At 51.6% G+C, this 13398-nt stretch overlaps 1 protein-coding gene across 1 annotated transcript in view; it reads right to left on the reverse strand.

Annotated features, from left to right (window-relative positions):
- Positions 1-13156, reverse strand: part of NKD1 (NKD inhibitor of WNT signaling pathway 1) — a gene marked incomplete at both ends in the record, with an annotated part of 85511 nt that extends 72355 nt beyond the window's left edge. The window contains 3 exons of the mRNA XM_079723435.1: positions 12162-12295; positions 12977-13009; positions 13132-13156. Coding sequence (XP_079579561.1) covers positions 12162-12295; positions 12977-13009; positions 13132-13156 — 192 coding nt within the window. The remainder of the gene's footprint in view (positions 1-12161; positions 12296-12976; positions 13010-13131) is intronic.
- Positions 13157-13398: the final 242 nt, after the last annotated feature.

Genomic DNA, 13398 nt, shown 5'->3' on the forward strand with positions numbered 1-13398 from the left:
GGGTTTGGGTATAGATGTGCATTTAGATATACACATATCTATCTATAAATACATCTATCTATTTATCAGTATGGATACCTATGTCTAAATGTCCATATCTATCTATCAATCATCTATAGACATGGCTATCCACACCTATAAACTAAACAGAAAGTTACACAAAGCAATATTTACTATTACTATATAGGTTATTCTCTTACATTTTTATTTTTGTCTATTTCATTTTTTTTAATGCTGGTCACTACACGGATTTCATGAGCCATGAATGGGGTTATAACGTACAGTTTAAGGGAAAAAAAAACTCACCTATAATGATTTAAGATAGCTCTAAAATCAGACTGATCTGAATTTGAATCTTCCTAGAGCAAGATTCCACTTCCAAGTCAAGTGACTTTGGGCAAGATGGTAGATTTCTTTAAAAACCTCAGTTTCCAGGACTTCCCTGGTGGCCCAGTGGTTAAGAATCCGTCTGCCAGTGCAGGGGACATGGGTTCGATCCCTGGTCTGGGAAGATCCCACATGCCGCGGAGCAACTAAGCCCATGTGCCACAACTACTGAGCCTGCGCTCTAGAGCCCACAAGCCATAACTACTGAGCCCGCGAGCCACAACTACTGAAGTCCATGTGCCTAGAGCCCATGCTCTGCGATGAGGAGCCACCGCAATGAGAAGCCCACGCACCTCAATGAAGAGTAGCCCCTGCTCGCCACAACTAGAGAAAGCCCGTGCACCACAACGAAGACCCAACGCAGCCAAAAATAAATAAATAAATAAATAAATTTTTAAAAAGCCTCGGTTTCCCCAGCAGTAAAATGGGGATAATAATAGTACCTGCCTCATAATGGTGTTGTGAGAACTGAGTGGTAGGGACAGCTCTTGGCCCAGGGCCTGACATATAGCAGATACTTAATGCTGCACCTATGGTTCAGCACAGGGCTCAGCATACACAGGCACTTAATAGTCACACTGAGGCTGCCGCCACAGAACACTGAGAAAGGAGGCACATACCCAAGACTGACCGGGGCAGTGGGCTCCTTGGGATTTCCAGGGCAGGGGAGCAAGATAAGTGCTCCCACCATGCACTGAAAAGGCAACCTCGTTCCTGGTTTGTAGTAGTTTTCTGACATCATCTTTTTGCTTTTGAAGTCTATCTAGATCCCTAGGGGAAAGAAGGGTAAAACAAGGTCAAGGTCAAAAACTGCCCTGTAACAAGGTTACCTCTGGAAGCCAGGCCTGGAGTGGCCTCAGTACCCCAAGGTAGCACCCCCAAACCTACACAGTGGAGCCGCCGTCAGCCAAAGCCTCCACGAGAGGGGCCCACCAGCCTGCGCAGACTTCTGCAGTTAGAGATACACCCTGGGCCTGAGCCCATTAGGGAGGTCCTGGTCTTCCCCAGCCTCACCTGTAGCCTGAGGGTGGCCAGGCCCATCCTGCTGACAGGGACTTTTATGCTCTGCCCTACCCTCTCCAGGGCCCCAGCTCTGTACTCAAGCTCAAGTCCAGGGGCTTGGGCAGCACGTGGCAGACCAGCCAATCAGCTCCCAGCTGACACTACTTCGTAGGACTAGGAGGCTCTCCCCAACCTCCCACCCAGCCAGAAAGGAGAGACGCTGGAGTGATCGGACATCGATAAAAATAAAACTGTGGAAGAAGATTTGCAGCAGGTGGACAAAGAACCAAAACAGGTTGCAACATATAGCATCACGTCCCGCAACCCCCAAGAGCTACCCACCCCCGGTGCTGGACCGCGTATTTCTGCCTGAACATCTCAGGGACTGGATTCTGTCCTAAGCCAGACACCCAGAAGTGGGTTGAAGACTCTCTATTTGCCAGTCGTGCCTCCTGGCCTTTGCACTTCCCAAACCCTTTGAGATGTTTTTACTAAACCTTTCATCACCTGGCTATTTATCCTTTGGGTCTCAACAACTTAACTCCCCAGTGCAAAGTAGAACTCTCCTCATTCTCTCTCACCACGCCCTGTTCTTTCCCTTCATCACATTTAGCGCACATCTGGGTGATCATCAGCTAACCACACGAGAAAGCTGCAAGAGGAGGGGTGACGTTTGCTTTATTCTCCCTGGTTTGCCAGCGTGAACTCATTTCAATCCTTGAACAACTCCATGAGGAAGGAACCATGACTACCCATTCCACCAGATGTGAAAGCTGAGGATCAGCAATGAGCCGTCACATGGCCCAAGGCCACTCGGCTGGGGAGAGGTGCAGCTGCAAATTGGACCCAAGAAGTCTGATTCTGAAAGCTCTAAACACACTCCTGACACCTACTACATGCACACGCTGGGCCTCAGTATAAAGTGGCCCAAACCACATCTATACTGTACTTACCCCACCTGCCCTCCCATCCTGTTCCCCCGCAACTGAAACATATTATCCATGACTCCCCAGCACCCAGCCTTGGCTTGGTCTGTACCCTCTGCCTTGGAGGCAGCCTGAATCCGCTCTCCCTTGGCTGGGCTCAGGACTTAACTTGCTGAGCTGGTCTCCTCATCTGTACACAGGGGAATAATACATGTAAAGAATGCACGTAAAGCATTAGGCACTTTTAATATTCCCTTGTATATACTATTATCACTAACATATTCATACCCCACCAAAATCTTGTAGGTCTAAATCAACAATCACAAGCCAGGCCAAATCCAGCTATCTGGGTCCACCCAAAAAAGTGTTTTTGAAAATTTTTATGTAGTTGATGATAATTTTTTAAATTAGAAAAATTTCACATAAAAATCCAGATGGCTGGATTCTCTTAACGATCAGAAGATGTGGCAATACCAGGGCCACATTCCCACATGACAACAATTGGCTGGGGCCGAGGGACACTGTTCTCTTGACTCAGGACATGTGCTCCCCAGGGCACCTTAGTCCCCCCACCTCCCAGGTGTCTCCCTCCCAGCCTGCTGCGTTCATGAATATGACTTCTCTGGCCTTTAGATTCTGACCCCTGGTCCCAGTCTTACCATCCTTAGAGCCATACTGACATGCCACCTCCTTCAGAAACACCCCCCCGAATCTCCATAACCCTGTGTCTCTTCCTGGTCTTATAACTGTAAGAGCGAACTTGTGTTGAGCACTTACGGTGCGCCTGACATTACAACTGTTTTACAATTTGAGTCCTCACAACTGCCCTATGATGCAGGTACTATTATCATCCCAGCTTTACAGATGAGGAAACACAAGCAGAGTTGATTATTCTATTGCCATCCCCACCCCATCCATTCCCCACCCTCTCTGTACTGCCCTGTGCCTTCAGGAAGCTGACCCCGTGGACCAATTCACTGGAGCTTTCTGGCCTCTGGCTTCCGAATTCAGCCAATGCGAAGCCCCGGCAGGAAACGGGAGGATGCGAGGAGATGGGAGTTAGGGTATTTCTTCTCCACTCCCTCACTACTTCTGTACCATGTCTCTGACTGTGGTTAATCCTCCATCTTTATAGCTTCTGCCTGGTCTCCACCCATCGTCAGCTGTGGTTCCTACAGGGATCCAATCCAAAATATCCAACATTTCCTCCCCTGGCCCTTTCTGCCCTAGGGGTGGTAACACCTTCCCACTGTTGCCAAGGACCATCAGTCCCTGGGTACCTCAACGCCCCATAAAGTATCCCTGAACCCTGCCCATACCTCTGGAAGCTAGTTTCATTTAAACTCTCTGGAGTGCATCTGTTTCCCACTAGACCCCTGGCTGACAGAGGTTTGACATTATGCCCAAGGTCACACAGTTAGAAAATGGTGCAGCAGGATCTGAACCCAAGACACCGGGCTCCAAAGTTCTCGTTCTTTAAGCACCACCCTACACCGCCTGATGTCCTAATCTACTTCTCCTGGTCCTTCACCTGCTTATGGCCTTCTCAAGAGTCCCCTGGGTGACACTCGAGAACCAAGCACTGTGCCTGGACCAATGCAGACCTTCCAGAATCTCTCACTGAGCCCACAGAATATAGTCACTTGATTCCTCTTTATCCTCCAAAGTATTTTTACAAGGGACAGCCCAACCCCACATTCCTTCTCCCCCCAGATCACAGGGCTCACCTCTTTCCTGCTGGCCCCTCACACAGGCCCTTCACACACTTGTCTCCCCTCTGGACAAAGACCACGCTCCATAACATGGCTGAGAAGGCCCCCAGGTCCAGGCTGTGACCTCTCTTCAGCCAACTGAACTTCAACCAGCACCTCAAATGAACCACCCTCCTCTCTACAGGGCTTTCTCACATGTGGCCGGTCGGTCCGGCAAACACTCATGGCTGTTACATGTCCTCTCCCCTTGCCTTGCTCACCACCCACCGCCCCCATGCACCTTTGGCCTTAAATCACAGCTCCTCTGAGACTACCTCTGACCCTGGACCAGTTGGTACTTCCTGCTCTAGAACCTCCAGAGCATCCTCTTAACATTCCCTGAACATTGTCTTCATTATTCAAGAGCTACCTTCCCAAACCATGAGCCAATCAAACACGAATATCAAGGCAAAGTAAAATATTAGCCAATCAAATACAGCAACATTTAAAGCAGCAGTCTATCATGGCAAAGAGGGATTTAATTTAGGAGTGCAAAGAAAGTTGAACACTAGGAAATCTAGTTATGTAAATCATGCATACAAATCATACATTATATTAGCAAAGAATCACCAGCTCCATCAACACCCCAACAGCATTTGATAAAATTCAATAATTATTCCTGGTTTTAAAAATCCTAGCAATCCAGGAGATGAAGAAAGCTTTCTTAACTAGATAAACAATGAACATCATACTTAATAGTTATTAATCAGTTGAGGAGATTCTAACCAATGCAATAAGATAAGAAAAATAGATGAGAGGCAAAGATGAAAGTTTAGTTCCACTAAACTCCAAGTTCTATGAGGCAGGAACTATGTTCTATTCCTCGTAGTTTCTACAACATCCTACCCATGCTCAAATATCTGCAGAATGAACAGCCACCCAGATTAGGTCTGATTCCTATTAAATGTTCTCAAAGCACCCAGCACTTCTCCTTTGAGGCATAAATCACAGCTTAGGTTGTGTAATGTGTTTTTAAAAATACTTATCTTTTCCTACTAGAGCGTAAGGTCCATGAAAACCAGGACCATGCTCTACTGACAGAGCAAATGTATACCTGGCCTAAAGTAAGTACTCAATTTCTACTGCACAGATGCATGAATGACTTGAATAGAATGCATTTAATACATAGTTCCTAAGTTATAATAAATGATTTTATCCTACTTCTCAGCCAGAAGATCCGAGGCCCAGAGAAGGGGTGGGGGGGGATCCTTCAGCTGATGCCACACCACTGTGAAGCCCACCCACTACCCTGGGATCCTCTGAAAGGCGTCAGCCACACACAAACCGCAGCCCACATGGCTCAACGAGTAAGGAAAGTGAAGCCCAGAGCAATTCCTCGGAGCCCTCTAAACAAACACACATCCAGGACGCACCCCGGAGGGCAGAGCCGTCTGGTGAGAGCTCCTGTGTGCCGCCCTTCTGGGGCTAAGGATGACTTCAGTGGAGGGACCTGAGGCTTCCCTCGCGAAGCCCCGTGACGGGTACCCACATGGATAAAGAGCCTCCTCTGCTTTCCCGGGAAGTTATCAAAGAATTACTTATGTCTCTGGAAATGCTTGTTTGGAAAAGGTTCTCCAGCCCACCTGGGCTTGGCAGGAGCGGCAGCATCACCAGGCCTGCCCTCTGGGGAGGGATCAGGCTTTCCCTCCAGCTCGTGAAGGGACTCGGCCATTTTTCATGCACAGAGTCTGAAGCCAGCCATAAAGAAGCAGGCAGCTTCCCAGGATAAACGGAGCACGGTGACATCAAAGACTGCCTTCCAGATTAAACAACTGAGGCCTTCAGCTCTCTCTGGCGTTTCTTCCAGGATATTCTGGGCTTCTGCCTCAGTTCTCCCTCGGATGGAATGGCAGATATTTTGTTTGTGAGAGTCTGAATTTTTTCCTTCCTCTGGGAGGGGGTGGGGAAGGGATGGGGGAGAGAGAGCGAGAGGAAGAGAAAGAATGTCTGTGAGAGACAAGAGCCACAAAAAGAACATGCGTGAGTAGAAAAGAGAGCGGTAAGTCAGGGAGGCAGCCGGAAGTGCCTGCTTTGGAATCCAACGAGCGACCTAAAAATTCCAAAGTTGTGAACCTACAGCCAGTGAGTGAGGCTGCGAGAACCCCCCGAGCAAGGAGGACTGAGGGGTCCCTGACTCCCCCGTGCCTGCAGATCTCTTCGTGGGCCCCTGCCTCTTGCCCAGAGAGTCAGGCTGCATGCCCCTTCCTCAGACACATCTGGTAAACTGAGGCAGGAGACCCTCCTCCCTCAGGCACAGGCTCACAGCAGTTCTGGGGCAGGATGGGCTCTCTCTGGGATTGGCTTGTCACTGCCTCTTGCCCCCTGGCTCTTGGGGTGCCTCCCTCTGCCAATCCCACCATGGCTGGGCTTCTGACCCTCCTCCCCCGCAGGGCAGCAGGGGCCGCCCCTCCACCCAAACAGCTGGAGTAATGCCCCAAGTCCCTGTGCAGGATGCTGCATGCGAATCAGCTCTACAGAGTGCGCTGGTGGCTGCCCGCCTGGCCCCGCCCCACCCACCTGTCCAGAGGGGAAGGTAGCTCACACGACGTGCCAAGAGCCACTAACATGGGGGGCTTTGCAGAAAGAATGAGCACCAGAGAGAGTTCCAGACCCTACAGGCTGCAGAGCCACTTGGAGCCCACAGTCCCTTCTCAAGGGCCCAACCCAAGCACCACGCATTGTCCATGGACACTAGTGAGCAAGGCGTCTCCCCCAGCTCCCACTGCACAAACCCATCCCCTCTTCCCACACTTTCTTCCTCACTGCCTCAGCTTCTCATGAGTGTTACTGTCTGCCAGTGTGCCTGTGGCCATGCTTATTCTTTGTCTCCTTTATTAGACTGGAAGCTACAGGAGGACAGGCACCACAGCTCTGTGATTTGCCACTGTAGCCCCAACGCCCGGCACAGCTAGGGAATCCATAATTAATAACAATTCATTATTGATCATAATTAATTAATAGCTGAGTGTCTGAAAGAAAAGGCCTAATTCCACTCTTCCCTTTATTCCTACTTCCAGCTCCACCTGGCTGGGGAAGAGAACCTGGGGGAGGAAGAGGCAGGGATGGTGACTTAATCTATCTCCATTCGTTCATTCATTCATTCATTCAGCAAATATATCATGAGAGCCCACCATGTGCCCCAGGGCTGCCACAAGGAAGACGGACTCCTCAGAAAGTGATTCTTCCATTGCTGACAGCTCAGCCTTGCTGCTTTAAGCCCTCAAAGGGACAGTCTGGCCCCTGAGCCCAGGGGCCCAAGCTTCCTGTTATGAGGAGGAATTCACTCTGTCTGTGTATCACCCACCTTCTCTCCTCACTTCTGACACTCCCACTGGGTGAGGGTATGGAACATTCCCCAAGGCTAGGAGCTTGTGGGACATGCCAAGGTTGTCTCCTGGTTTAGCTTCCCCCTGAGTTTGTGACAGTTTGTACAAGATATGAATGTAGAGGGTCTGTTCCTGAGTTCGAGGGACACAACACACACACAGCCTGACTCGGGGGACCAGTGTCCTTCTCAAAGAAGAAAAGCTTCGAAGGGAGGATAAGGCACTCCTCGAAACCTCTACCAGAGACCCCATCACAGAGAGGCATTAACGTACCCAGAATGACACCCTTGCCCACCTCCCACCTTCCTGAGGGATCCAGACCTACCAGAAACCAGAAGCCCCACCTGGCACTCTGCCCAGCTCCAGCTTGCCCCAGCTCTCCTTCCCATTCCCCAGGGGTCCAGAAAGCTGCCAGGTGGGGCTATGAAGCTGGCCTGGGTGCCAGGAGCAGAGGGCACCCTCCGCAGAGAACTCAAAGAAGCCAGTGAGAGGAGGTCCAAACGCCTCCACTAGCCTCAAAGCAAATCATCTTTTAATTCTGAAACACCAAATATTTAATTTATGCTTTACCTCAAATGTCAAGTCCACCTCCCGGCACATAGCTTTGAAACCACGTAAGGAGGCCTAACACTTTCCATATGGTGAAGACATGGGGCCTTTTAATTGTGCCAACTGGTATCATTCAAGGGTAATTCCCCTGGAATCCGGCACTCAGGCAGCAGCTGGGCCAGCCTCCAATCTCATCACCCAGCTCCATACATCCCCACGGGCTCCAACAGGGCCTGCACCCTCCCAATCTTCCCCAAACATCAAAATGCACTAGGTGCCCCCTAATCAAATTACCAAACTGCCTGGCAGCCACCTTTGATCCAGAGGCAGACTTGCCTGCACCGAAGCTCTCAGCCTGTTTCTTCAGGCGGCTCTGCCATAAAAGAACAAAAGGACCAAACTGGGGGGTGGGGGAGGGGATGGCCTTAAATCCAGTTGTACACACTCATATGTGCACACGTGTGCACACGCTGCAGGAGCGTACACAGACACGCAGATTCTGCTTCTCTGAGTGTTCTATCAACATGTCTGCGTCCATTACGCTACTCCATCCATCTACTAAACTTGCTAGTTTCATCCATTATATTTTCCAGAGCCAACATTTCCAGTTGGTTTTCTTTTGTAACTGCCTGTTGCTGCTTCATGTTTCTAATATCACCCTTTATCTCTGAGATTATTATGCTTATTTTAATTTCTAATTGTTTAGCACATTGTTGTCTGGCATACAAATTGTTCACATATCAGTCATCTTCTGCAGTACTTGTACAGCTCACATTTCTCATTATTTTTCTCTTCCAAGCTCATATTCCCTTGAAGTTCAGCATGTACCCACTGAAAGGGCAGAAGCCCTAGCCTGTGTCCCTCCAAGTGAGGCTACAGAGTATGGGGGAGGGGGAGCCTCTGGTTTCATAATATGGGCCCCCATCTCCACCTCTCCCAGGGCCTCAGGACCCTGCCAGTACCTTTCTCCCCACGTTCTACTTTCAGTGAAGAGTTATCTGCCAGAACCCTGCCAGGGATGAGCATGTTATTACACCCATTTTGCAGATGAGCTAAGTAAGGTAGACAAAGGTAAAATGGCTTATACAAGGTGACAAGCTATTGTAGCCGAGACTGACCTCATTTAGTTTTGTATTTGGGAGGGCGGGCATGGGTTAATTGCCGGTGAGGTCACCCTCTCATATCCCAGGATCTTGCATGAAACTCAGACCCAACTTAAACATTTACTAAGCTACTCAGGCTCCCTCAGAGAGGAAGAGGGCAAGCAGGGGCCCCTCATGCTTCTGCCTGCCCCACAACCTGCCTCATCCCAAAGTACTCGGCAGCCGGCCAGGGTGCCACCTCTCAGGAATGAATAAGTGCGACCCCTTCCAGGCAGATGTTCTGGTGTGGAACTTTACCACACATGGCTTCCACTGTCCTAGAAAGTACTCCAGAATGGGAGAAAACCAGAGTCCACACCAGCCGGCTGGCAACTTTACAGGGTTATGAGGAGGATTAAGATAATGTAAGCAAAGTGCTTGACACACACAGGCGCTTAATAAAGAGTAGTTATTGTTGCAGTAAAAATGCTGGTTGGATGAGCCACGAATGTGCCCCCCGCCATTTTGGTGAAAGGCTGGGTGACCAAGTGGACACAGAGGCCAACCCCAGGACAGGTCTGGGGCTGGTGAGGGGACCTCTGCCAGCCCTTAGAACTCAGCACACTTTGGAGCCCACGCCCTCCTACATCCTGATGAGATAATGGAAGAACCTAGAGCCACCCTTTCCGTGCCACTGGAAATCACAGAAATTAAACAGAACCGAGGGTTGCCTACTGCTATCCTGTTCAATATCTCAACATTTCCCAAATTTGGGGCATTCCGTTCTCATTCACAATTCTGACCAGTTGTACTTAATATTTTTCTCAGAATTGACTTTAGACTATCTCTTTCCACTTAGCTTCTTCCTAAGCAATAATATGTGCGAATTCAAGGGTTTTATGTCCCAGTTATTTATTTTTTTCTGGTAAAAAAAAAGTAACTATTAAGATAAGAAATATTCCTCCAGGTACCACGTGAAATCACCTCACAGGCCTCCACAGTGCAGCCCCACACCCTGGGCTCACCCTGACTTCTCCCTGAGCCATCGCCACCTCTGCAGGCTCAGGAGCCAGGCCAGCGGTGGTGGGAACCCAGGCATCCAGGTCCCAGTCACCAAGCACAACTCTCAAGGCAGCAGAGATTCCCTTCCCTTAATATCTTGGATGGCAGGTCCCACGCTCCACCGCCCAACATATGTCATGCTGATGGCTCTGTGTCTCACATCTTCAAACGTGCTTTGAACAAACACTAATGACCCCTCAGCATTTCTCTGAGAGAGGGGGCTGGGAAAGGAGGGGGCAAACACCATCCCATGCTGTCCTCAGCTGGGGGAAGAAACCAGGCAACAAAATTCCGTGACTTTACCAAAGCCACAGTCTTAAGCTGGGGCCCCTCCCTACCCTCCCTCATTTCCCCCAATGGCAACTTTTACTGGCTCACATTCCTCTTGCTGGGAACACTACTATTTAATTAAAAACGACAGACTTTTGTTTTCCTCTCCTTCCTTCCTCCTCCCTCCCATCCTCCAGGACTGGATGCCAAGGAGACCTACCAAAAACATGCGGGTAACATTTGTTATGGCTTTGAAGATAAAAGTCAATTGAAGTAAGCCCTCGCTGTATTTCAAGTTTCCCCTAAAGCATGGAGCAAGCTGCCTGGCAGTTTAGGAAAGAAAAAAAAAAAAAAGCAGGGGGGACTGCAAATAAATGTCATTCTGCAGGAATACTTTGTAAAAATAAACAGGCTGAAAAAACCCAAAACTTGATTAATGGAAATCCACTCAGTTGGCCTCTGTCTTCAGCTGCAAATGCATTTGTTCATATGGCTAAATCGGATCATTTTCATTGGGCTTTAAATAAATAAGGAGATCAAAAACTAGAAATGGTGGGGGAAGAAAGGGAAGTTTGTAGTTCTGTTTTTAAAGGGCCCCAACTGCAGTGCCCCCGCCCACCAAGTTTCGGCCTTTCCCAGGGGACAGCAGCTCCAATTCTAACTCAGCCAACAGATGAAGAGAAATGGAGAAGAGAAGGCCCCCAGCTCAGCAGTGGCAGTGGAGGAAGAGATGGGAGCTTCTTCCAGATGCAGGGGTTATTTCATACGTGCACAAGAGTCAACTTTATCCACAGGCTCACCTCCTCCAACTGGCTGCACCCAGTCCAGGTCCCACCACCAAATACACACACACACACACACACACACACACACACACACACATCTGAAAAGTCCACTGGCCCCTCCCCAGCCCATGGACAAGACCAAAGAACTAACCAGACCTTAGACTCAGTCTGTTCTCCTCTAAGTTAAAAAAAAAAAAAAATTAAATGTCACATCAAAAAGTTGATTCATCCTTTGATCCTTGGCTTGCTCGAGTTCCACGCAGACCATCTGAAAGCCCTGTGCAGAGTTCTGGAGCCCATAGGACATCTGTGAACACCAGTGCCAGGCCAGGAGCTGAGGCTGGACTCACTCACTCCCCTGTCACATCTACTGCTCCCCTAGGAACAACTCTAACCTCAGGGACCCACTGGGGGAAGGCTATGGGTAGGCCTAGGCTACAGCAGAATGAGGCCCTCTCTCTCTCCTTGTGGGCCAAGCCAAGGGGTCTCCCAGATCTCAGTACCCACCAAGTTCTGCCCGCCAGCAGATCACAGCCGGCTCTACTGGGGCTGCAGGGCAGATGGTACTGATGAATGTCACACACTTGGAACACATTCGGAGGCCGGCACAGTCCTGCCTTCCACCCAGACACCCCCAGATGCCTTCCCACTTCCCTAGCCCCAACTCCAAATCCACCTTTGAATGCTGGCCAGAGAAACAAGGTAGAAGTCAGAGCAGGCCCCCAGATCCTTCCAGCGCAGACAAGCTTCCCCATCAACTGGACCTGCACCACCACATCACCTAGGACATTTCCCCCCGGGCAGCCCTCTGCCCCCAACCGAACAGGAGACTGCCACCTGTGTCACTAATAAGGTTCCCCAAGGCAGGGGGTGTGCAGGGTCATATTGGTGGGTCAGGGGCAGCTGAGAAGGGATTTCTGGACTTAGAAGCTGCACCGAGAGGGTGCTAAAAGTTGGGGGTCGGGGGGTAGGTATGGAGACGCATCTCTGAGGTTGAAGGGGACGTAGGTGGGGATCGTACCCGCGTTCCTCTGCCAACGGTGCCAGCCGCCCGCAGCTGTCGGGATCCGGAGCTGCCACCCGGGCAGCGCTGCCTCCCGATCCACTCCTCAATGCCTTTCCGAGCCCAGGCGGCGCTCGCAGCGAAGCTGTCACCTGAGGTGGGGACGACACGAAGCCCCTGAGTCTGGCCCCTAGGCTGAAAGTTACCCGAGAGAGGAGAGAGAGCGCGGGCGAGGCAGAGGCAGCAGGGACCCGGAGGGTGTTGGGAGCCGCGCACAATCCGAGAGAAGGACGCAGGTAGTCAGGAGAAGGGAGTTCAGCGAAGCCCCAAGAGCGGGGATCGAGAGCGGAGCCAAGGGGGAAGCAGGACCCCAGGAAGACGCGTCTGGGGATCAGAAGAGCGAGCGCCAGAGGCCAGGACTGAGGAGGGGAGGGATGAACACGGGGTGAGGGGAAGAGGGGAACTGAGCGTCGGGAGTGGGGGCGCAGGAGCCGAGATCTCGGGAGAGGGGGCTGAGGGCCAGAAAGAGAGGGCGCAGGCTCTTGGAGAAGGGGCTTAGGAGCCTGAAAAGGGGGTGCAGTGAGTGCGGGGTCGGGGTACCGCAACAGGAGGGGTTGAGAGTCAGAAGAGAGAGCACAGGATAGCGGGGAGCGGGTAGGATGGACAGAGGAGGGGACACAAAGTCTGCTCCAAGGAGAGGGTTTGTGGGACTGGTGACTGGAGTAGCGGGTGGGGGTGGCCCTGGTAATAAGATCCGCGGGCTAGGCCATTCCGCCGCCGTCCGCGGTGCTTCCCAGTCTATCCCCCCCGGTCCGTGCCCCGCGCGCCCCTACCTTCCGGGCTCTCCCTGCGCTTGCACACGGCGGCTGCAGGCACATCGCGCGCGGCGGCGGCGGGAGCCGGAAAGAAAGGAGAGGCAGAGAGTTAGCAATCGCGGAGGCGAGGGCGGCGGGGACCAGGGGGCCGGCACGCGGGCGGGGACACTGACCCGGCTTGGAGTGAAGTTTCCCCATGCTGGGGGCGCTGCGGGAGGGGGCGTCCCTAAGCCATGCGCCCGGCCCGCGGGCCCTGCGGCTCGCCGCGCCGCGCCTCGCTCTCCTCCTCCTGAAACAGCCCCGAAGCCGAGCGGATCGTGAAGAGTCGCCGCGACACGATCCTGCCGCCGTCGCCGCGGCCGGACTGACGCCCGGGCGCGCCGAACCCCTAGCCCGCCGCCGCAGCCTGCGCCTCCCCGCGCGCCCATTGGCCGGGCGCG

Source organism: Hyperoodon ampullatus (assembly GCF_949752795.1).
Source record: "Hyperoodon ampullatus genome assembly, chromosome: 18".
Taxonomy (NCBI): domain Eukaryota; kingdom Metazoa; phylum Chordata; class Mammalia; order Artiodactyla; family Ziphiidae; genus Hyperoodon; species Hyperoodon ampullatus.